This window comes from Paramisgurnus dabryanus, chromosome 15 (assembly GCF_030506205.2).
Source record: "Paramisgurnus dabryanus chromosome 15, PD_genome_1.1, whole genome shotgun sequence".
Taxonomy (NCBI): domain Eukaryota; kingdom Metazoa; phylum Chordata; class Actinopteri; order Cypriniformes; family Cobitidae; genus Paramisgurnus; species Paramisgurnus dabryanus.
Genome location: NC_133351.1, coordinates 16698435 through 16724473, shown reverse-complemented (window position 1 = coordinate 16724473; position 26039 = coordinate 16698435). Strand labels below are relative to the sequence as shown.

Below are 26039 nucleotides of genomic sequence, written 5' to 3'. Positions count from 1 at the left end.
GCACTTCAGATACAAAATGAAACAAAATGTGCATTGCCCTATATCCACTTTATGAGGTGATGTACATCATTTTGTTTGTTATATAAGCATCACATGTACTAAAAAAAACGTAAAAATTCCGGCAGGTGGGGTGCCAGAAAAATACAGTAAAACAACGGGCACAGTAAATTACAAAAAAATTTGTAATACAAAATACATTTTTTTCAGTATTTTTTACATTAACACTGTAACAAATCTGTAAAAAAATGTAAAATTCCAGCAGCTGGGGTACCGGAAAAATACCTTAAAATAACGGGAACAATAAATTATAGAAATTTTCCGTAATACACAAATACATTTTTTTTCTGTAATTTTACATTATGTAAGATATCTGGAAGATTGCTGATATAAGGTTTAAGGTTTTATCATTTGAAAATATAAAAAATTAAATGTCTGGCTACAACCTTATAGTCATCAACTTCTTCTTATTTAATGCTAAATGTGCATTTTATCTATACTTTTGGTGTGGTTGCAACATTTGTCAGGCTATAAGCTATCCATTTAGTCATCTTTTTTTTAATACTACAGCCAATTATTAGGATTGCTTATTTACTTGTATTTAGTAATAATACCATACATTTTTATGTCTGCCTGTACTATGCATTTACTGGAAAGCTGCATCAAATTAGTTTGCTATATATAGCAGCAGAGTGGTTATCTTTTTAACTGACCGGCTGTAATTGACCACCTAAATCTCTGCTGACTCATAACCACATGCCTTCCCCTGTTTCCATTTACTCACCTCACAGCTCTGTGGGCTTTCTAGCAAAGCCATAATGAGGGTACGCGTGGAATAAAAGAGTTGAAGGCAAAATGACTTGCACAACTGCACAGAAATCAGAGGCTACCGAAGCTCAACTGATAATAAAAGGATCTGCTTTCTCTTTGCTATAATAAGCCACGACAGGTAAATACCATTGGCTTTTAAACCAGTCACTGTGGGCACTGCGCTCCAGAGGTTCAGATATTTTCAGAGACGTATATCCGAAACAGAAATAATCAAAACAATCTGAATGAAAACATCCTTTCAGTGCTGATGACAGATACAGTACTGCTGTTCTCTACTTAAAGAAAACACATTTCCCTTGACATAATGACCTTATGAGAGCCCTTGAGATACCAAGCAATTCCCTCTGTTTACTGTTTAATCTTATCTGATAGTATGTGGTCTCAGTACACAAAAATAACACGTGGTTTTTAAAGCCTGCTGAGTTCTTTGCTGTCTACTGCATGCATACAACCAATGCACTTATATGTGTGTACTGTATATATATCACCAGCTTTGTTGTTTTAGCAAAGTTTTAATGTTCATCCATATTTATTTTTCACTCTTTTTATTTAGATACAAACAGAAAATACAGGAAATATGAACACAAAATTAAAAACAAATACATTTTCAGAACTAAATGTTTTCTTCAGGCATCAGTCAGTATTTAGTGTGACCTCTCTTGGCACGAAACACATCTTGAGCTTTTTTGAGGAGGATTTTTTTTTAGGATTTAATTTCATTTAGGTTTAAGAGATCATGCAGCTGCGTGCTATTGCTCAAGTGGAAGGGGAGTTTACCCTAAATAATTGACACTTCAGCTTAAACTTTTATACTGTTTTAAATACTACATACACATTTCCTGTACTTTCTGGTTGTATTCTAATAAGGTGAAATAATTATATATGATCACTATACAATTGCAAAAACAACAAATCTAATGGTAGCATGGTGGCCTAAGACTTTTGCACAGTACTGTATATATGCCTAATAACAAATATTTTCTTCTGTGTTTAGCCGAACAAAGCAATTGTACAGGTTTGGAACAACATGAGGGTGACTAAATGATGATTTTTGAGTGAACTATACCTTTAACATGTCTAAGTAAACTATATTGGAGAGCTTTAATGATGCTATCTAATTTTGGCAAATATGGTAAAAATATGTGTACTGCATCTAAGAACCCACAGGATATTAATACAATAACTCTTTTATTATTGTTTTTAATCCATATTTACATAATTGTGATCATCACAGAATAATAATGTAAATCATTACTACTGCTGGCAGCATTTGGCACAAAGCATAACAAAAGATTTAAGATGTAAAAGATTAGTGTGAAACGTAGTGAGGCTGATGCGTGAAACGAAATGTCCAGTGTTTACAAAACACTTAAGAATAGTGGCGTCTTTCTTAAAGCTTCAGATTTTTACATCTAAGCTTACAGGTAATCCACCATCACAATAATGTTTAACATTCAGATTGGAGATTGATTTTATCGATGAAGTGTCATCATGACATGATATGTAATCAAAAACGACCTATATGAAATCTTTTCAATTGACTTGTTTGTTACCTGTTGCCAATAACACAGTGAAAGTGTTCTCTAGTTCCATATCCAACCATTTAATGACACTTTTAGTGTTTACAGTCTGTTCGAAATAACTCGTTCGGCGTGGGATTGCTTGGTTAGAAGCAGTGGCCTTATACTATTCCCTCGCTGCGTTTACTCCTCCATACCACTAGAGCAGTCATGAGCAGGGTCACCAGAATAGGCACCACGATAAAAGGCCCTAGGATCCGATTGGGTGGGTCGTGAAGCAGCCGTCCAGACAACGAACAGTCGTGGAAGTAGTGCCTGTGCACACGGATGAAAAACTCGTCCACAAGTCGGTTGGGCCAGAAACAATTCATCTTCAGAGCCACCAGGAACGTGCAGTTTGTCAGCTCTCCGTAAGACCTTTAAGAAGCAAATGGGGGATCACTGTCATTTTAGTATCATACTGGTTCATTGCATTTTAAAATGTATAATATTGATATAATATATATATATGCATTTGGCAGACACTTTAATCCAAAGCAATTTACAGTGCATTACAAACTATACGTTTTTATTAGTATGTGTTTTTTGCAGTCAAACTCACAATGTGTTCCTAACACAATGAGCTACAGAACACATCTGCTAACCATTAGTTCTTAACAAGTGAGATTACATCAATATCTCTGCTCCTGTTCATAATCATCCCCTAAACACACATCTGCATGCTGCGTGAGAGAGATGGCGTGCATGATAACCGTCGTGTGCGCATATGCACGTGGCCAAACGCTGCTCGATTTATTAGCTCAAATAATTCTTTCATTGGCCTTTACGGACTATGATGAAGTCAAACCACCCTGATAATAATGATGATGGTGATGCTGATGTGAGAAGCTGAAGAAAAAACTGTTCTCCTCCTAATAGGCCCCTGTGTGCGTGTTACACCCCGACCCCCCACCCTTAGCTTTCTATTTATAAACCTGGTCAGCCTAGCGTGGGATGCCTTGCATAACCGGTGCAGACTTTTAATCAAGAGCTCTCTTCCGGGTCTGTTTTAGGGGCTGAAGCAGGCTGCACGCCTCCTCCTCTCACATTTCACCCGGAGGGATAAAGATGGCACTCGGGCCAGGCAAAAAAGCACATCTCATCTTCGGAGACAGGCATGTGTGACACAAATGAATGTCTGGGTTACCATCGTGTGCACAGCTGGGGGGTAGAAGGTTAAGATGATGGAGGGATAAAAAGAGTAAATTAAAAAAGCTAAACCGAGAACTGCTATAAATTTAATGGAGGGGTTGAAACGATTGACTTTTCCTATGCTTTTCCTCCCTCATTATTCATTTTAATCAAGTTCTAGACTAAGGTTTAATTTCGTGACGTTTAAGTTTTTTATAATGACTTTCTATCATTCCTGTAGCTCAAACAGTAATTTATTCCGCTTGCAATGCCAAAGGTTCAATTCTCAGGGAAGCATGAACTGTACCTTTTGTATACAGTACCTTTGGAGAAATGCAATGTATCTACCAAAATCATGCATAAAATGCTGTGTTTAGGCTTAAGTAAACTTGTTCTGCCCTAAAGTAAAATGAATGACAAATACAGACGTATGATAAACATTCACTGTTGGTTGGAGTGAGGCAGTATTACTGCTACTGTGTTAAACCCTGTCTGTTAATGGACTGACCCTGAGCTCATAGACCTCACTGTCTCTGTCTTCCTCGATATTTATAGCATATAATGTGTGTTCACATTAAAGCCTGAAATATTCAAAGAACCCATACCAGTCTATCTCAACAAATGGCTGGTTAAGTAATACACTAATCATTACAATGCTTGTAGCGCAGCACTTTATTTATGTACCTTAAAGTTTTATTTTAGTGAGTATCGCATCAGCCCTGCTCATATGTCATAAGGGTCATTTTTTGAAATTGAGATTTATACATCATCTGAAAGTTGGATAAATAAGCTTTCCATTGATGGAAAAGATACAACTATTTAAAATCTGAGGGTGCAAAAAAATCTAAGTATTGAGAATATTGCATTTAAAGTTGTCCAAAAGAATCCATAAGCAACTGTATCCACTCACAAAAATAAAGTTTTGAGCGATCTACAGTATATATATGTGCATAAAATATCTTTATGGAACATGATCTTTACATAATATCCTAATGGTTTTGGCATAAAATAATACATCTATAATTCTGACCCAAACAATGTATTTTTGGCTTTTGCTACAAATGAAGAGTTTAGTTCCAAAACGCAATAAATCCATGCAGTATGCATTTCTGTCAAATAAATGGTTAGCTTCTTGCTGTTAAAATGCAGTCAGTGTTGCCACAGTATGCATTCTTATTCAAGAAAAAGAAAAGATATGAACTGGTTTCAGCATTTATTACTCACTTTTCTTTAGTTCAAACAATTTCCATTAAAAACAAATAAAATCGTTACATTTTTGTAAACATATTACAAATGCTAGTAAACAAAAAATCCCAATCAACTAAAACTGTCAAGACTGATAACCAACATTTAAAATATTGCACAGCACACATTTAAGTACAAATATTGATATTTAAATATAACATTTTCTTTACAGAGTAAAGGCTGCCAATGATGCTTCTGTGAGGTCTTTTCATATGGTGTAACAGCTGCAAACAACTCTGAAATTGTACCTTCCATCGACTTTACTAGCAATGCCCCCTCAAAAATCCACCTGTGGTGCTTTTTAAAGTGCTGGTGGAGATTTGTTGTCTTACCACACAATGTGACAACACTTCTACGACAGGTCTTGCAAATGACCTTCTTTTGTTCCGTGCCTGTCACCTCAAGTCCAAAATAATCCTTGTTTACAGATGTGCATTTTTTTTGGCATTAATTCGCATAACACTTGATCTTGCTCCGAAGATGCCGACTCCGCGGCTTCTTCTGAAGCCACCTATACTTCCATACTATACACTAGGTGAATAGCAGTAGGCGAGGCTTGTAGTATGCCCGAATTCATAAGCCGTTTCTCAAAACCAAGCACGCCGAACTCGGACTTGTGTCCTTCGTAGTTCAAACTTGCAAGTTCAGACTCGGAAGAACGAACTCCTGACGCGAAATGCATTCTGGGAAACTTCGCTGTCATAAGTCCACACAAGTCTCCTCTGATGCATCCTCGATAAAATGGGCGGATCAAGAACACATCCGGGGATTTTATGTGAACTTGGGCTTGATGCGAACTTTGAATTGGAACAGTACTTGGGCCGCGACTGATGACGTTTCACAAGTCCACAAGAACACAAGTACAGACAAGAACGCATATTGAGAAACGGCTATAGTATTCCAAAATCAGTAGGCGAAAAGGACCTGGATGACCTACTACTTCCTGCAAGATCCAGAATTGTTCATTCGATGGACACTTTACTATCCATATTTATTAACCAACAAAGAAAAAGACGTCATTCCAGTTAATGACTTACTTGTTGTTATGACGACGTATGTCACATGAAGTTTCAACATGAAGAATGTAGTACATCCGAATTCATTCATACCATCCATATTCATAATATAGAACGTACTGTTTTAACTCTCATTGAGTAGGTACTTTATCTAATTCAGTACCTACTGTTACAGCACGCGATTTTTGGACGCATCCCATGTCTTCCTGTTATTGTTGTTTTAAGGTGGGTGTTTACACAGTTAACTATGGCAGTGCTGATTGGAGAGAACGCTTAGTTGAAGGTGTGCTCACTTAACTCTTTCACCGCCATTGACGAGATATTCAGTCTTTCCGCAATACCGCTATTATCCACCAGGTGTCCGCAACTTTTTAAACCCGGAAGTATTGCCCTATGGCAAGCGGCTGCATGTCCGTGTCTGTTTTAAAGATCGCTCTGAATGGGATCTCTATGAAAAGTCCGTCACAAAAATGGAATTATCTCTGCTTTTTGCTCAAAATATGGTGTTTTTGCAGAAACCTACCCATATTCAAAAGCTGATTACAAAAGAACCACTGAAGATAGGATGAAATTTGGTATGTTTATATATTTAAAGAAGAACATTTTCATTATTAGGTAAACTATCCCATTAAAGCTTTTTCTGACTTTTTTTAAACCTACCTTTTTTTCTGTAGTAGAGTATACATTTCTGCAATTATTTTTGCTTAAACTAATCATTCAGTAACATATCCATTCAAATAATTTAGTTGTAGGCTATGTTGTGGTGTGTGTTTGAATAGCAAACAGAAAGCAAGACATATGCTGAGTATCATGACAGCAAGCGTCCTCAAACCAAAACCTAAAAACAAGTTTACCTGAAACTTCAACACTATACATCTTCTTCTTTAGAAATCACTGGTATTTACCTCTATACATGTTAATTAAATTTTTTGTCTTACTTTTTTATAATAAAAAAATCAGAGGAACATTAAATAAATAATGCAATAATAATAAATCTTTGCAATAAATCATAAATTACTCATCACTAGGTAGACGCCTCCAGTACACAGCAAAACCTGTTTGTAAACTTGAAATCAAAACATTTATGTTAACTAAAATGCCCTGAAGTAAGCTGAAGTATAAACTTTTAGTAAGGGTGAGAGATGGTATTAACTTTGTAAAGTACAACATATACAGATGGTTAAAAATATATGACAGGTCTTTGCTATTTCATGAGGTCGTGGGGTGCGCAGGACAACAGGTCTCATTTGAAACCACACAGCAGCACTTTTGAAAAGGTTAAAAGATGGATCCTCATACAAACCTAACAAATGCTCACCAGTCCCCTGATGGCATTTCATAGGGGCACTGAAGAGGTCACCAGGAACAGGGGAAAATGAGATTCTAATAATATCATATCCTGTCCAGAATGATGGCTTATGTATTAATCCTACACTACGTGCATACGGGTGCACACAGGGCATTTACAATGATTCTCTGAACTGGCCGTCACATTGTCTGAATGTGCCATTTGAAATGTGTTGTGTTCTCTCTGATGTGTAATTTTTTCAAACATTATCATGCACAACCCCATAAAAACTACATGACATAATCTGCAATCCATTTTAGTTGCAAGACCATCTGCCTTGTTCATTAAGCAAATTCACATCAGAACGGGACGTGTTCAACAAACTGAAAAATTACTTTCTGCTCTGTTGAAGAGAAATATGAAACAAGTAGGTCGACAAGTTTTCTGTTAACATTTAGTTTCTTCATCCAACCATACAGTGTGATGAGGAAGAAGTCATGTGAATCATCACCCCTGGCAATATCAGATACTGAAGCAACATTCAGTCTTCTTATCAGTGTTGGTCAAATAATACATCGAAAAATTTTAATTTAAATATTCAATCCTGGGAGCTTCCATAATACCCTGTCAGGACCTACAATAGTATCATGCAATTAAGAAGTTAATACAGATAAGACTGCACCATGGATAATAGTGCGGTTTTATATAGTGAGAATAGTGGGGCTTCAAAAGGAACGTTTGGTCTAGTTAATATATTTTGACTGCAGATGAGACTCATCAAATCCAGAAAGGCTTTTTATGAAGACACTTTTGTTACAGATTTTGTGGCAGTGGTGCTTAATAAAAGTAGGAATTATTCATCCAATAATAAAAGTCAGCTATCATTCACATCACTCATCCTCCTTTAATTGCAAATCTGTACGACTTTCTATCTTACATGACATAGAATAAAAAAAATCTATAAATTGCTATAAAAGCTACAAATTGGCTTCAGAAGACCTTGGAAAATACTTTGAAAGTCATATGAACTACTTGTGAGTCATATGAAGCACTTGTAGTTTTTTGTATCTTGTCAGTCTTAACATCTCTTTGTGGTGAAAGTCAATCAGTTTTTATGTTTAAGTGATGTTTTTAATATGCTTTAAGACAATGCAGGTGGAAATTCATTATTCAACACCATTGCTAAGTATTTTCTCCATAAAACTTGAGTGTTCTGAAAAACACGGTTTGAATCGCCGTGTTTTGAATTGAAAATTAAAGTTATTAATCACGTCAGCCCAACTAAATGAGTGGATCATTAGTTCGAGCCACAGATATGTATGGGTGTTGGGAAAAAAGTGCTTCAAACGCACATCATATTAGGGCTGCAACAAACAATTATTTTGATCATCGATTAATCTATCGATTATTAGACCGATTAATCGGCTAATCACTGATTATTTTGATGACTAATCAGTATGTTTGGATTGATTATTCAGCTTTTTCAGTTAGTTAAAACATTAAGTTATACATATTCTAACTAACAAATAAAAAAGAAAATCACTTCAACATTTGAAATAGTTGTTTTAAAGAACTTTGAGAAGGTCATTCTCTTAAGTTTTTTTCAAATTACACCCACATGCTCTCTGAGGTACAAATATGTTTATTTAACTTACAAATATGTATCTTTGAAGTATTAATATGCGCTTTTTGGGTACAAATGTGTACCTTTTTGAAAGGGTACTGTCCCAGTGACAGTGTTTGTACCTTTATTTCTGAGAGTGTACAGGTGGACTTTAAGGCTTGACAGACCTATACACTTACATTGTGTAGAGTCTTCCACCTCCTTTAGACAAAAGTCATAAAAGATTAAAATGACCAAGGCAAGAAAATGTTGCATGCATAATATTTATTTTTGGTTGAACTATAGGTGCAATTAGGATTTTGTAAAACATTTGAAGTACATTATACTTCAATCAGACTATAGAACAATCAGGAATAAATGTAATTCCATTCACATGTGAAATGTTAACATTTTGATAGAGATTAATGTTTCCTAAACTACCATTTACTTCCTGCATCCTAAATATACAGTTTAATAAAAAAAAATTCTCCAAATAATTATTAATATAATAATAATTTATTTTCAGATCAACTTGGATTTAAGAGTAATATATAACTAGGTCTTTCGCGATAATGGAAAAATCAAGTAGAAAAATGTTCAAACATGTTTCAAAAGAAAGTCTCTTGTTCTGCACTGGGAGACATATAGATGTTCTCACACTGTGAGTCTTTCCATTTAAAACGAATGAATCTGTGAACTGCAGGTGTTTTTCTCTGATGTTCATGTGGTGGGAAAGTCTTCCCGAAGCATTCAGTCGTGTGAGACATCAGATTGAATTTCAAAATGGTTTAACACCACTAAAAATATAACCTGTGAGAGAGCACAGAGAGCGGCAGGGACAAACATCCGCAGAGGCCATGACTACAGCACACACTCACTGCTCTTGGGACATGTTACTGTATCTCTTGTAAACAAGATCAGATTTCATTAATACCCAATAACTAACAGCTGGGTATTAAAGGCTGCAGACAACAGGCTGATGGATATTTTATTGCATGTCATATATACAGTTGAGCTCATACATTTTAAATTCATGAGCTCAACTGTATATAAATATTATAATGTGCTGTAAGCAGAAAGTTAGTTTTTCATGTTTTTCGAATGATACTATCTCTGATAACAGCGTCTGTAAATGTGAATTAGTGCTCTGCTGTGGTCACATTTACTTAGTTTTGCTGTAAGACCAATTTCGTTGGCTGCACCAATGTACTTTGTTCATTTATGTCAAATTCCAAAAATATGTATAATAAGTATTATATATAAGTATGCCATTTATTTGCAACCTAATTTCTAAAGTATGACATTTTTACCTCTGGAAATGTTAGTACATCTCCAGAGTTCATTGAATTTCATTTCAAAGGACTAAGGTAAAGGTTATTTTTCATGACCTCTTTAATAGTAAGAAATAGAGTCCTATTTCCGCAAAGTCTTCTTTATCAACAGTCGTGTCTATTGTGACACAGTAAAAATCTTCTCTGACTATCATGCAAGAGTAAACCCATTTTACTGTCAGGCATGTTTTAAAAAATATGCCACTGGACAGATTTCTTTATCTCTAAAGAAACATCATTTAGCTGAGGAGTTGTTTTGTCACCTTGAGAAGAACACTAGTGTGCAATGATACATTCAAGATTTATTAAATATATGGCAGAAAACTGCAGCTGATGTCTGTCCATGAGATGCAAAAGGAGATGTGAATAACTGAAATGCTATGAATGACACCCTCTCATTGTGTTTCTCATTACTGTAAGTGTCATCAGACAATACAAAGGGGTTAAATGCTTTGAAGAACATTTACAATCCACAGAGCTACTGGAAACAATTTCATAAGCACCTGCACTGTAATGTGGGACTGCTGCGTGCCTCGCCGAGCAGATGGACCTTAAGCCTGAGACCGGAGATCAGTATTAAAGAAATGTTCCAGGTTGGATCTGTGACCCTGACAACTGCCATAAAGGGCTTTCAACTCGCCCCTCGGTTAATAAAAACAAACCTAAAAATTTTTTTAAAGGTCTAAGGGGCAAGGCATTCTAGAAGATTATTGCAGAATGTGAAGCTTGTATTTTTCATGTAAGCACATGAAACATTTGTGTTATTTACATGCTGTTAATATTTTTAAATATGAAATGGTCCCTCATTTTGCTAAATAAATGTCAACCCAAGTGAAAAGAAGTACACTTTCATAGTGTACTTAAAGTGCTGTATTTTCATGCACTAATTTTGTACTTAATATACTACACATTTTCTTTAATACTTCTTAAGGTAACCTTGAGAGCATATAAGTGTACGTACATATCTGTGCTATTTTGAAACAGCATTATTATGAATTAAAAATGCACTAAAAATGTATTTAGGTACCACTTGTATTAAACTAGTTCAATGACTACTTCAAAGTTGGGTTGAAGTCTAATACAAGTGTTAACTAAATACATTTTTTAATACAGAGATATATGTTAAAAGCACATTTTAGTTCATGGTGTCTCAATATAGTACATTAACCTCAATAATGGCTGTTTATTATACTTACAGTATACTAACAGTATACCTAAACCCCTATTTATATTTTTTTAACAACAGGTCACAGTAAGTCCAAAGAGTCAGAAGTGCTTAAACACGTGGCAGACCTTGCACATGGAAAAGAGGTGAATTGAGTGAGGAGACCTGAGCTGAAGTTACAGGAGAGGTATTACTGGTTCAAAGAGAACATGGAACAAATTTTTAGAGAGGCCAAAGGGGAACGTCCAAAAATATTTTCCTTCATAGCTTGACTTGGCACTTGTGACCTAAAATATGTATGTGCGCGCATGTGTGTGTGTGTGTGTGTGTGTGTGCGTGTGTGCATTTTCCTCTCTGCTAACCAGATCATTTTAGTATTGATAGATCCAATCAGTTTTAACAAAAGTACCTACAGTATATCAACTAGAGGTGTAAATCGGACAGTTGGGGCCCTACTTTAATGATCTAAGCACATTGTCTAAACGGGTGTGTTCGATTCCACTTTTGCTAATTTAACGATGGGAAAATGGTTTGTGCTCTAAGCGCACGGCCTAAAAGGGTTGTTCCTATTCTCGTAATGAGTAATGGGTGTGTTTTGGGCGTAACGTGCAATAAACCAATGAGAGTCTCAGCTCTCATCCCCTTTTAAAGCCAGTTGCGCTGGCACCATGCCAATTTCCTATTTTGATGGCGGAATTTGTAAACTGAAAAACTAAGCGGAGGAAGACCACCAGTTTAGGATTGATTTTAAAAAATTGTGTTGTTTTCATTTGTATTGAAACTGTTATTTTTTTTGTATTAAAACCTTTAAAAGTCGTTTTCTTTCAGTCATGGAAGTAATATTTGCAGGCTTTTAATTGCTGTAAATGAATGGATGGTCTACATTATCTGTGTTATCTTAAAAAATAATTTACAAATATGCAAGAAAAGATATGTACTCTAAAAATACTTTATTTGTAACAAACAGAAGAAAATGAATTTACAAACATCAGAACTTGGACAGTGCCATGATGAGTGCTTTGAAAAGCATTACATTAAACGATTCTCATCTCATCCTATCCACAGGTACAAAGTCATCATATACAATAAATCTGTGTGGTAGCATTTTAAAAAAACGTAAAAAAATATATGCAATATTTGCATTTGCCGCTCTTGTCTCATAATCGTCCAAGAGACTCAATAATAATCTTTTACATTTTAAAGCTTTAATTTTTATATTTTAAAACGTTTATGTGCTGCTGCGCATCCAGTTTATAGGGACATATTACTAACCCTCTCATTAAATAACAAAAACAATATTGCGTGGTCTATTTTAGTTGCCTCAAAATAGCAACGCGCCAACAATGCGCCTGAACACACCTCGTTTTCAGACCAAAACGAACGCCCATGAGCGCAAAATTGGACGCAAATGCATTTGCACAACGTGCAACAACGTAATAATAATAATAAGTTTATTTGAACATGTAATAAAATACAAAAATATACATATATATTATAATAAGTATTTATACTGTGTATACATACATACAAAACAAACAAAAAAAATAAAATAAAAATAAAATAACAGATAAATTAGGACATGTACTTCTCAGCACTTTCAACCAAAATTATTATAAATAATAAATAATTCAAAAACACAAATATATTCCCATGTTCAAAAGGAGTAGGAAGAAGTTCATAAACTTTTCAAATCCCACCCCCTTTCTCTAGTTTTATCAATTAGATAAATACACAAGGATTCCACACAATTCTTATTTACATAAATATTCACCTCATATCTACCTACCTACAGCTCACATATACCCATACATACATAGACCACAGACAGATGCAAACATGCATACATACCTACAACACTATTTTCATTTCTTTCAATATACCATACTATAACCTCAAGTCCTTTTTATAGCCATTCAATACATGATTTTTAAATAATCTCTTGAATTTACTAATTGTTGTACATGATTTCATCTTGTCACTGCAGCTATTCCATACATTAACTCCTTTAGTTGTAACACAGTGATATTTGGCATTTGTTCTAATATGTTTCTTTTGAAAAACTGACTCTCCTCTTAAGTTATGCTTGCTATCTCTCAACGTGGTGCTAAACATGAAAATGATAATTGTGCCGAGATGAAACTAGCAAAAGACACTGCGCCGGGTGTATGATAGAGCCCTTGTTCTAAGCCAGCAATGCAATTTTTGCCGATACATCAAACACTTCGATACATCAAACACAGATGCGATTACGATTCAATCTGATTCTATAAATTTATCTATATCTATATATTACATGCCTAGTTAAGCAGTTATATGTTTTACTTTCAAATGCAACCAAAATATATAACATGAACATTTAATTAAACAATTTGAAAATTGAGTCTCTGTCCCAAATGGAACATTTACAACAACTAACTAAAAAAATACACTTTTTAAATAAAGAAAAATTAATAATGAGTCACATCAAAATGTCACATAAAATCAAGTTTATGATGGCAACAGTCAAAGTCTTTTTTTGTGCCAAAATGTGCAAAAGGGACAATCATTGAGGTAGTTTAAGAAAAAATGTAATTAAATAAAAAAATTATTTAACAAATAAAGCTGTTAAACAACATCCGATCTAACAGTCAAACAAGTACCGCAGTGGTCTCTTTTGAGAGTGTGACTGATGTATATCGATCCATATTGATGTACTGTATTGTAACACCCCTAATATCAACCAATCAAAGATTTCAAACACTTGTTACTGTATCTGGTGTTACGTAATATATGTTAACAACAAGTAATAACTTGTTCCCCAAAGTATCATTTACTTTGGGTTTTGCAGTAGAGTCAAAATCCTTAAATAACCTGATATCACAGCAATAGCTCAAGAAGCTGAGTTTATGTATCCAGTCTGATCCATGAACCTTATTAAATTCCTACTGGAATATGATCTGTGCTTGTAACAATACACTTGTCTCTCAAAACACTTTATTAAAGTGAGCTAAGCTCTAAAGAGTGGATATTATGTTTTATATAGACACTGCCCATAATCCTATAGGCTCATCCCTGGCATTTTGTATATATTACCAAATGTAGTTTTATAAGGAATTTTATAGGCATACAGAACCAACAGACACAAGAAGGACCCGTGGAAGAACGCGTTTGTAAATCGCTGGTTCCCAACTGATGTTGTTTAATGCTCTATTGACCAGGTGAGACAATTTGCTGAAGTGCAATAGTGTTTGGCTTCTCTGTTCATTTCTGTATAACCTTAATTACCTGCATTTGACTTCCCTCAGAGTTCCACAACTCTTGCTGCACCATTTTTAGGGCTCATTGGAGACCACATGCTGTACTACAGTACTGCTTAGGCATGATTCCAGACCTGTGGCTGTCCCTAGACAGTGCTTTGTGCATTATTGAGCAATGGAGTTAAATGACCTCATGGAGGGAGCTCAGGGGCCATGCATACTTTAATGAGTGCTTTTCACAGGTACGAGTGGGACTTGAACCTGCGCCAAGATCAGAAATGCTTTTCTTTACTTCCAATCTACTTGTGAGCCTTGAGTTTTTACAGACAAAATATGTATACATGTTTACTAATCTACGGTAAACTAAAAAGAAGAATTTGCAAAGAGAACAATAAATAAAGATCACACACCTGAATGGTTGGAGTTACATTTGATGCATGAAACATTACAAACAAAACAGTACGCAAACTGCTGTACAGTAGCCTGCAAGAAATCCATATTAGTTAAAACAGCAAAGCTGTTGCCTCCGGACGCATCAGCTTAAATAATTTTTCTCAATATATTAAAGGTAGCATTTTCGGTAGGATGATAAGGCTTTAGATCTCTCAATGTGCAGATTTTGTGGGAAATGCAGTAGTGCTAGAGGAAACAACTAACAAAATGCCAAAGATCAAGGTACAGTGAGGAAAATAAGTATTTGAACACCCTGCTATTTTGCCAGTTCTCCCACTTAAAAATCATGAAGAGGTCTGAAATTGTCATCGTAGGTGCATGTCCACTGTGAGAGACATTATCTAAAAAAAAATCCAGAAATCACAATGTATGATTTTTTTTACTATTTATTTGTATAATACAGCTGCAAATACTGTAAGTATTTGAACACCTGTCTATCAGCTAGAATTCTGCCCCTCAAAGACCTGTTAGTCTGCCTTTAAAATGTCCACCTCCAGTCCATTTATTATCCTAAATTAGACGCACCTGTTTGAGGTTGTTAGCTGCATAAAGACACCTGTCCACCCCATACAATCAGTAAGAATCCAACTACTAACATGGCCAAGACCAAAGAGCTGTCCAAAGACACTAGATACAAAACTGTACACCTCCACAAGGCAGGAAAGGGCTACGGGGAAATTGCCAAGCAGCTTGGTGAAAAAAGGTCCACAGCTGGAGCAATCATTAGAAAATGGAAGAAGCTAAACATGACTGTCAATCTCCCTCGGACTGGGGCTCCATGCAAGATCTCACCTCGTGGGTTCTCAATGATCCTAAGAAAGGTGAGAAATCAGCCCAGAACTACACGAGAGGAGCTGCTCAATGACCTGAAAAGAGCTGGGAGCACCGTTTCCAAGGTTACTGCTGGTAATACACTAAGACGTCATGGTTTGAAATCACGTATGGCACGGAAGGTTCCCCTGCTTAAACCAGCACATGTCCAGGCCCGTCTTAAGTTTGCCAATGGCCATTTGGATGATCCAGAGGAGTCATGGGAGAAAGTCATGTCGTCAGATGGAGGGAGCTCAAACTCTGTGTTTCTCAGCGACAGGCCAGAAACCTGACTGATCTAGAGAAGATGTGTGTGGGTGCAAACCTGGTGAAAAACTACAGGAAACCTTTGACCTCTGTAATTGCAAACAAAGGCTACTGTACCAAATATTAACATTGATTTTCTCAGGTGTTCAAATACTTATTTGCAGCTGTATCATACAATAAATAGTTAAAAAATCATACATTGTGATTTCTGGATTTTTTTTATGATGTCTCTCACAGAGGGGTGATTTCAAACCCTCCATGATTTCTATTTCTAAGTGGGAGAACTTGCAAAATAGCAAGGTGTTCAAATACTTATGTTCCTCACTGTATATGTTGTACAAAAAGCATGCAGATATAATTCACTATCAATTATCAAAAGAATTTCACAAAATAATGAGCAAGCAGGATTTAGAAACTGACACATTTAGCAGGTGATATGAGTATTACATTTGTGTTTACTCAACTGCATGAATCATTCATCCTCCTAAACACAGTTCTGGGTTACTTTAACAAGTAACATTGTGTTTGCAACCTTCAGGCAAACGTCTGAGCTTTCAGTCTGAATGATGACACAGACAGCGTTTTGCTTATTGAACATGAGGCTGAATGTATTTCCGTATAATAATAACTCGGACCTGATCAGTCTAGTTCAACCTAAACAACATCCTATTGGAAATGAACCTATTACTATTTTAAGATACTGTCAGACTGTTAGTCAATAAACAGCCAAATCTGTGCTTCTGTAATAAATTCACTTTTCAACTGTGAACTTCAAGGCTAATATTATCAAACCTCAGGGGCCTTATTTATAAAATGCTGCATAGAAAACATCCTAAATTAGATCTTACGATAATTTCTTAAAAGCATGCATGTGTGATTCATTAAACTAATGTATGCTTATAAAACGTGTTTACACCTCACATAGATTTTTGCATACGCACACTTTACGGTCAAATCTGTGTGTAAACTTATCACCAGGGGCCTCATTTATAAAACGCTGCATAGAAGCCATCCTACATTTGATCTTATGATCATTTATCAAAAATGGGTACGTGTGATTCATAAAACGAACGTACGAACAGAAAACGCGCATACCCCTTTCTTTCAGATGTGAAATCTGTAAATTGCAAATGATCTTGAACTTGTGCGCAGCTGAGCACTTTAGATCTCCGCCTTTAAACGATGCCTAATTAATGTCATAGACATATAAAAGAGCGCTTTTCAATGTTTAAACCCAATTTCGAGCAGCAAGAATGGCTTATATTACCAAAAACCTGCAGCAATGGGACAAGCAAAAGTGTGTACGTCTGCTCAGACCCTGACATGGCGCTAAGCACTTTCAACATCAAAGACAGTTTTTATAAATATGGACACTTTACGATCAAATCTGTGCATATGCACACTTTATAAATGAAGCCCCTTATTACCAGGTGTGAGCAGGTATCAGCTTCATTAATGGGAATGTGAAAGATCTAACGGTTTACCAACAAATTAATCCGCAATGACCTATCATTAGTCTCTGAACACTGCACTATGACGTATTTTAAAAATCATAAAAACTTACCATAATGCTTCAACTTTATTTTGTAAAATCACAACTTTAATCTCACGTTTATGACTATAGTATTTCACTGACGGGCATAAATCTATTTGGCACAGTATTTGGTACAATCATTTGCAGTACTGTAAGCGATTTGTGTCTTGACAAAATGATACGCTTGGGTCACAGGGGACAAACTGTGCCTGCAGTGTCAATGACAGGACCTGGCAGACCGTGCTGTTCCTGAACCGACAGATTGGACATCAGTGTCACTTTTCTTGATTATTTCTTTCTTACTCTAGCAGGAGCTTTAGTCTAACGCTATAGTTGGTCTGAGGACAGTTGTCACCAGCACAGACGTAAAAAGGAGGACAGTTCATGTTGTTAACTCTGGAAAGTGAAAGTTCTTCCGTATCATGTGTTTTTGGAGCACCGCGAATAACCTCCTCCATTATGTCACACAGACAGCTGGAGGAACGGCATACGCCTGGAGCTGTGCCACATGGTGGTCTAAATCCATGGAAGCATGGGATTACATGGGGACCTCCGTCTTTCCTTTTACCAAGAAAACTCTGCCCTTTACTGACTTTGTCATGAGGTGTTCAAATATACATGCAAGCGTGTCAGTACACGGAGAAACACTGTAAAATGAGTGCTGAACCATTGTCTGTAATGTCTAGAGGAAGTAGTGAAAAAGTCTTTTTTTAATATTTATAGCCTACAGTATTTTGGGGGCACTCTAAAGTGGCTTTAACATGGCAGAAATCATTACAATTTCAAAGTTCTCTGAAATCATTTTTCACGCATCACAGGACCTCCAAGATATTGTGTACTGTAAGCTGATTTTCTCATGGCTGTGCATCAAAATCATGATTATAAGAATAGACTAGACAGGAATAGATTATTGAAAATGAATGCACGCTTGAGCTGTAATGCATTCATAGACCAAGCTGAGAAGTTAGTAAATGTTACGGCCGATTCACACCGGATGTGTGGCGTGTCTGTTGCGTGTCTTTCTCATGGCAGCTGCGTGGCGTTTTCTATGCCCTTGCTTACCAGAAGCAATTCTGACGCGGCGGCGCTGCTGCTGCTAGCCTATTCTGTATACATGTACGTTTCCTATTGATAAACTGACCTGACGCTTCCAAGAAGCTTGCGTGTGGCGTGAAAAATAGGCGTCGGTCCTATTCCTAGCATGCATGCAGTTTCGGCGCGGCGTGTGTGTCATGCAGGCGGTGTGCATGGTCAAACCTGCTAACATGGGAGCCTAAATAAAAACAGACAGGCCACGCAGCTGAGACGCTCATGCCACGCATCCGGTGTGAATCTGCTCTCACAGTAACGTACAACTATTTAATAGTGGGGTCTTTTTTTCACAAATACCATAGTATATTTTTATCATGATATATTTATTTTTCATAACCCATCTGCATTTCTTTCTTATACTGTTTTGCTACTCAAGTAATTGTGACTTATTAAAAAAAATATATGAAAAAAAATTGCATTGCGTGTCAGATAATTAGAATAACGAATTTAACATTATGATATTATAAAAACATAATAAAGGCTAAGGATTAAAATACTGAACACTTACTCAACGGTGTCCTCCCAACTGCACCACTGATGCTGATCAAGAACCTCCATATCCAGCTTGAATTTGGCCAAGCAGAATTCCTCAATAGCAAATTCATAGTGGTTGCTGCATGCTGTTGTTAACACAGATAGATTCGCTATAAGAGAAAGAGAAGATCTAGATAAGTATGAAGGAGTAGAAACGTCTAAACTCATCCTTGTAGACCCCACAGATGACTGAGTCCCAGAGTCTGTAAAAAGCCAGCGAAAGTCATTTTTTGTGATTTACGGTTTCTACATGAAATCATTTCACATAATGTTAAGAACATTCTGTGAAAATAAAACCTTGATATTTAAAAATTAATGTGAAATCAATGATTGAAATCAAACTTCTGATGCTTCTAATGTCATACATATTTAACAATACTTTAGCCTGGATTTCACAGACAGGGTCACATATCTGTCAGAATTAAACATTTTAAGCAAAGTCATGCTGCACATTTCTGATTTGGCCCTTAAACCTTTAGGTGCAAATAGTTTCTAATTTTTTTATAATCTCCACTAAAACATTGATCATTTCAATGTTTTTTATATGTCTTTATAACTGAACATTACTACAGATTATCATGTTTTTATTAATTTGTCACCTTAAATTTTTTTAACATAAACAATACTCTGCTCCACAGCAAGTAAAAGATTAAAAGTGTGTCGGACACTAACAAGGTCCTGAATGGTGCAGAATGAGAAAAGAACTTGAACAATGAGTCATTTCATTAACATTGACATAATGGGATTAATGTTCAGCTCTTGGAAAAAACAATTGTCTTGTAAATGGAACGGCCATTGTCAGCTTGTCCTTTCCTTCCATGTCCTCTGTTCTCTCTCTCTTATTGTTTTATTCTCCCTCTACACAGAGATTTGCTTTGGCACTCGCCCCCAGTGCTGTAAAGGAAAGTAACTGGTCAGCATGAGAGATGGGCTCATGGTTAGAGCAGCGGTGACGGGTGCTCCCCTCGGCTCATTGTTAGTCAACAACAGCTCTATCACATCAATTATGTGACAGGTGAGTCTCCCTAAAGATAAAGTTGAGAGAAAGAAACATGCTTTAGGTGTGTGGGTATATGTGGTTTACGATGAATAGTGTATCATGACATGTTTATGCTATAAATATGGTTTATAGGAAGTGTCCCCATAAACTGAACGTCTTAAAAAACATACTAAATGGTACTTTTTCATAGGTTTTTATGATGGTTGGGGTTAGGGGAATACAATATACATTACAGGTTGTACAGTATAAAATGCATTGCATCTATGGAATTGTCCCTGTAAACCACATATGCCAACATGTGTGCATGTTTGTGTATGTGCGTGTGTGTGATGTAGTCCAAAAATAATGAAAGAAACATTTGAGGTTCGTCACAACAACACACATTCGGCACACATTAAGCTCAATCAACAGCATTTGTGGGATGATGTAGATAACTATACAAAATCGACCTGTCTAACCTTATCTGTGTGATGTTACAGACAAAATTGCTAATTGTTTCCTTGACGACGTAAAACTGGGAAGGTAAAATTTGATTTTTTTTTTACACACAGGAAGGCAAGCGTTTTTATCAAACTAAACTCATGTTAACAAGTACTGTACTTTTAAAACTGTGTATTTAAAACATTTGGTAATAATAGGTTGCATAAGTAAGCATTAGAAAATGCATTAAACTAACATGAACAAACAATAAATTATAGTTTTTCAGCATAAACTCTTGTTAAGGCTATAGTTAATGTCAATACAATTCTTCAAGTTAGTTCATGGTGCATTAATTAATGCTAACAGTTAAAATGCTTGATTTTATAAATGTATTGGTAAATGCCAAAATTGACATGAAATAAGATTATTCATTGTTAGCTAATGCATTAACTAATTATTAACATGCAACCTTCTTGTAAAGACAGTGTTACCTTACATTTATAAACTGGTCCCATTCATTTCTATTACAAGTGCCTTACCCCAACTGAGACTTTTAAATAAATAAGGGAAATTGAAATCACTTTTTGTTGGTAAAATTATGCAGCAAATGCTATTGATTTCTGCTTGTATTGAACAGAAAAAAAGGATTCCTGTCAGAATCTTGATGTACGTATAACTAATCCTTAAGCATAATAATGCATATCTTGTGGGAATAAAATAAGATCTTTTAGGATAAACAAAACCGAGGGAAAAGTGACTAAGCTATTTAATTCCAGCTAAGCAGTCAAAGTCTCAGTGAGATATCAGGCTTTATATGACACACACCCCATCTTCTCTCATGCACACAGTCTCTTTAAAGAGCAAAAGAAAAACATCAAGCATGTCATTTTCACGACTGTTAATGCCAACATTAATTATTAATGTGACAGAAACCTTTGAGATGAATTAATTAATGAGATATTGCTGAACAGATAAAAATAACAACATTCGTGTATTTGTGTGTGCGCGTGTGTGTGTGTGTGTGTGTGTGTACTTCACATCTGCAATATGCTGTAATTTGGAGGATATCCAGGATCCTTCAGAGTCTGTTAGTCAGTAATATCTAATTGCATTACTTTGTGTGCACAGATGTGAGCATAATAACATGATGTTAGCACATAAAGCGAGAATAAAATGTTACTGTCCTCACTGCATTGTATTGTGTGTTGTGATCCCACACAAACAGTATCTTGGAACGTTGAAACCAAACCCAGACTCTCTTGCATCCAAAGCAGAGCAGTTCAGTTTCAAAAGCGATGCTAGCAAGCAGAAGATTTGCTTTACTTTACTGAAGATGGCTGAAAGTAAAATATAATAACACAAAAGAAAGCTGTTCTTGCTTTGTGTATTACAATACCACCAAGTGTCAAATTTTCTTACTCAAAAAAAAGGTGTCCACTGATTGTCCAGCTAACCAGAACATTGTGATTGGCCTGAATATGACGTCAGCTAGAAATGTGACGCTCCTTACCATGTTTGGAAGATTTGCTCCCAATGCAATGCTAACAGGAGTTAATATAGGATACTTACACACTGTAAGTCAAAAGCAGGAGGAATTATGATAATGACCGCCGTGTCCATGTCAACAGGCCATGGAAGTTAACTGTTGCCTACAATCCGTGTGTGTGTTATAGTCCAAGAAAAGGGATTTAAGTTGTTAATGATAACTCGCATCATCATTTACTCTGGGATTTATACCTTTTGCTTATCGTTAAAATGTACTAATACACACTTACACACCAAAGGAAAAGGAAAATTGTATATCGGATAATTGGTGCTCTAAGTGTGTTGCTGTCATACCTGTTGAAACATACAGAATAGGCCTATATTACAACAGGCAGCCATTAATAAATCAATGGCAGGATTACAAAATAAGAGATTTATAAACCACTATCCTGTAATATCCGGTAAATGTTTGTTTTGCTTTACACAAATGTTTTGCTTTACAAAAATCACAAATGAACAACTACTGCATGGACAACAAATTTAAATTAAATGCCAATAAACATTTAAACATTCATATTAACTTGGGAAAATATATGGAAAAGTACATAGAGAAAAAACTGCAGAAGTTTATGGGAGACATTCTGTGCAAAACTATGAATAATTGAGGTGAATACTGAAGTCAAGTGAAGTCTGGAGCGTGTAGGAGGGTGCAGGGACAAACCTCATCTCATCCATCTGTTTTAGTCTCTTCAAATTAGTAAACTCACAAACAAGAGTTTTCAAAACAAAACACAACATCTTCAATGTCACAGGCATGCAAGCCACTTACTGCATTATAACTATAGACTAATTATGACTATTATATAACAGATAATGTGAATTTTACCACACTGGAGTGACATTTTTCGAAATGCTGACACATGGCCATAATTTGCTACAGTACTCTTCCAACAGTCAGTTTACTGTGATGTTTGTGCTTTTTTATCTTGAATGGTTACTGCATTACCACATAAACCTTGCCAAAGAAAATAAATGAAGCGTGAAGTCTCTAAGCTGACTTTTGAGAGGGCGGATAACTGAATGAGCGCTTCCTGAGTTTGCCCTCCTTGATCATCTCTGTGGCTTCGACTGGTTTGTTATATTCATCAAATTTTTCTCCAAACACTCTTTCCAGCCTTATTTGGTGTTAATGTAACTGTTAAAGGAATAGTTTATTTAAATTATCATTTACTTATTCTAAATCCAGTATGTCATTTCCATTTTATTGGAACACAAATGCATCTACTGTTTATATGCATTTATTTTTGTGTAGTGTATAGCTCATGCATGTGAGGGATATGGTGCAAGAGATTTTTTGTGAATAATGACTTTGTCTTCACACAAAGCAAGTTTCCTAAAGGCTAATTCGCAAATGCCAACAAACTTGTTTGTTGAATGTACATCTCCCTTTGTGTTCCATGGACAATGGTCAAATCAGTCATATCTTGACAGGAGGGTGTGTACATTTTCATTTGTTGGAGAACTAATCTATACGATTGATAGCTTTAAAAATAGTGTGTTCTGCATTTGCGTCACTTTTCAAAAAACCAAGCACATTTCCTACCCTTAAGTCATCCTGACCTAAAGGTGACTGTAGACCTTAAGACTCAGCAGTGCCTGTTAGTTTTATTAAATTAAACAGCTTACTTAACAGGACACATGAACTATTATTTCTAGTCCAGCTGCTGGTTCAACACTGTGTCCTTCTCTCTTTCCTGTGTCATTGTCTCTATTATGCCTAACCAAACATGAAATAACCCTGTGAGGCTCTGTATTCATTTGTGTGTTTATATAGCTGATATTGGTCCTGTTTTCCAAACAATGACACATGGGCATGCACAGTGATATCCAGTTTTGTATCCTTGCATGTATCATGTGAAAGTTACCAGGTATCCAGTCTTTTCATGGTTGTTACATTGAAGTTAAAACACTGGATTTATTTTTATTTATCTTACATCTGCTTAGTCTCAGATGGCACACCCACTTGGGGCTGTGACGGTTGTTATAACGGTTGTCATGGTGTGCACTTTCGCGTTTCAAGTTCATGTGAATGCAAACGCAGACTCGGAATCGGCTCAAGCACCAAACGAAATGCAATCCATGGTAGTACTTAGCTAACATGCTATGTAAACACTGTTTTCTTAAAGTTTTCCATTAAGCTGTGGGTATATATACTTAAAAAAAAGAGTAACAGTATTGCACATCTCTGATTCTTTATTAGTGATAAACAGAGGTTTAGTTATAACTACAATTGGAAATGTTATGACCAATATACACAAAGCTGTCCTCAGTATTGTTCACCAAGGAGTATGTTTTTGCTTTCCGTTCATAGCTTAAACACATTTAAGCAAAGATGACTACATTGTATGCAATGTACATATATGTTTATTCATTGAAGCTATGTTAGGTTCACAACAATCCAGTGTACCTGGTGCTGAATATATTCGGGCATTTATTTGTGTTACATAAAGTAAATTGAAAGGACATGCTGGAAGTGGTTGACAAATCAAGCCAACCAGTCAGAACAGATGGAGTGGTTCAGTATGGGGGATAGAGAATTTCAGGCAGAGGGTGAAAAGAGGTTTTGCATTAAGTGAAAGTGACATGTTTGTCAAGTGTGGAACGAATACTGTACTCAAAATGTGACCTCTGCATTTAACCCATCCCAGTGAGTAGTGAACACACGCACTGCAAGTCGTGAACACACACACACACATCTATCTACTATCTATACCTACAGCGCCCGGGGAGCAATTGGGGTTAAGGTGCCTTGCTCAAGGGCACCTCAGTCACAACCTGCCAGCCGTGAGACTTGAGCCGGCGACCTTTGGGTAACAAGCCAGACCATCTAACCTCAAGGCTATAAATGAACAGTATGAGAAAAGTAATGTATTTTTTATACTTGTAAAAAATGTAAATGCTTTCTAAAGGGCTCCAAAAAATACAATTATGAACTTGAAAATGAGAATAATAGCATAATAGGGACTCTTATGTCATTTAAAACTTGCTTCTGACAAGTTCAAGCACTTAACACTGCACCTGACAGACGCACACATTATACTGAAATTGCTCCAAACTAAGTTCTTTCCCCTTCATGCTTTTTGTGCTGCTGTCATTCTGTCATGTTCTTTTAAAGTTTAACAGGCACATAATTGGTCAAATTAATAACTAGCACAGCCAATGTCTCCTGTAAGTAAACAGATGTAGGCAGATTGACAGATTATGCGTATGTATCTCTATAGGTAATCACGCTGCTATATATATATATATATAGTAGACTGTAAGTGTAACTAAAGTGGAGCACTTGTGAAATGCATTATCCCTGAAGAGGCAAATGACAATGACTTTTATGAAATACTCATATGGGAAGACATGAAGAGTTCAGAAAAGTGCGTCTGACAGTTGACGATTTATTTCATCAATTAAGAGAAAACATTTGCATAAAAAAAGGTTCTGAAGAACTTTTATGTTAATCTGCAATACCGCGTTTATCCACTAGATAATCCACAAGTAAGATTCCAGTGGCGGCCGGTGACTTTTTTTTTCGAGGGAGCTCAATATGAAGTTCGTCACAACATGTGTGTAGCCCGTCATGTGTGTGGTTCCTTTTTTTCAAAATATGTGTTCTGCACATCGAGAGATCCTGTGTGCATCACGTGTCTTGTCAAAATAAGTGCCTGCTGCAGACGTGTCTAAAGGGTTTATGATAAAAGAGATGCTTGCATAATCTCATGCGTAATCAGAGTTTACTGTTAAGGGAGTGCTTGCGTGTATTTTGTGAACGTGAGCGTCTCTTTTATCATAAACGGTTTTGACGCGTGTGCAGCAGGCACGTATTTTACAAAACACGTGATGCACATGGTTTACATGACACAACAAACACATATTTTGAAAACGCAAGCAACACACATGACACTTCAAACACTTATTTTGAATTAGCGCCCCTCGGATGAGCAGTCACGAGCCGCCACAGTAAGATGCACTTACCCCGTTTATGAAAAAA

The 26039-nt window shown here is 36.1% G+C and overlaps 1 protein-coding gene across 1 annotated transcript in view; it reads right to left on the bottom strand.

The window, feature by feature from the left end:
• Nucleotides 1-2003: 2003 nt before the first annotated feature.
• The window catches only part of ramp1 (receptor activity modifying protein 1), a 31936-nt gene continuing 7900 nt past the window's right edge, over nt 2004-26039 (bottom strand). Inside the window, exons 2-3 of the mRNA XM_065251663.2 lie at nt 19067-19202; nt 2004-2765 (exon numbers count right to left, since the gene is read on the bottom strand). Coding sequence (XP_065107735.1) covers nt 2510-2765; nt 19067-19202 — 392 coding nt within the window. The 3' untranslated portion in view covers nt 2004-2509. The remainder of the gene's footprint in view (nt 2766-19066; nt 19203-26039) is intronic.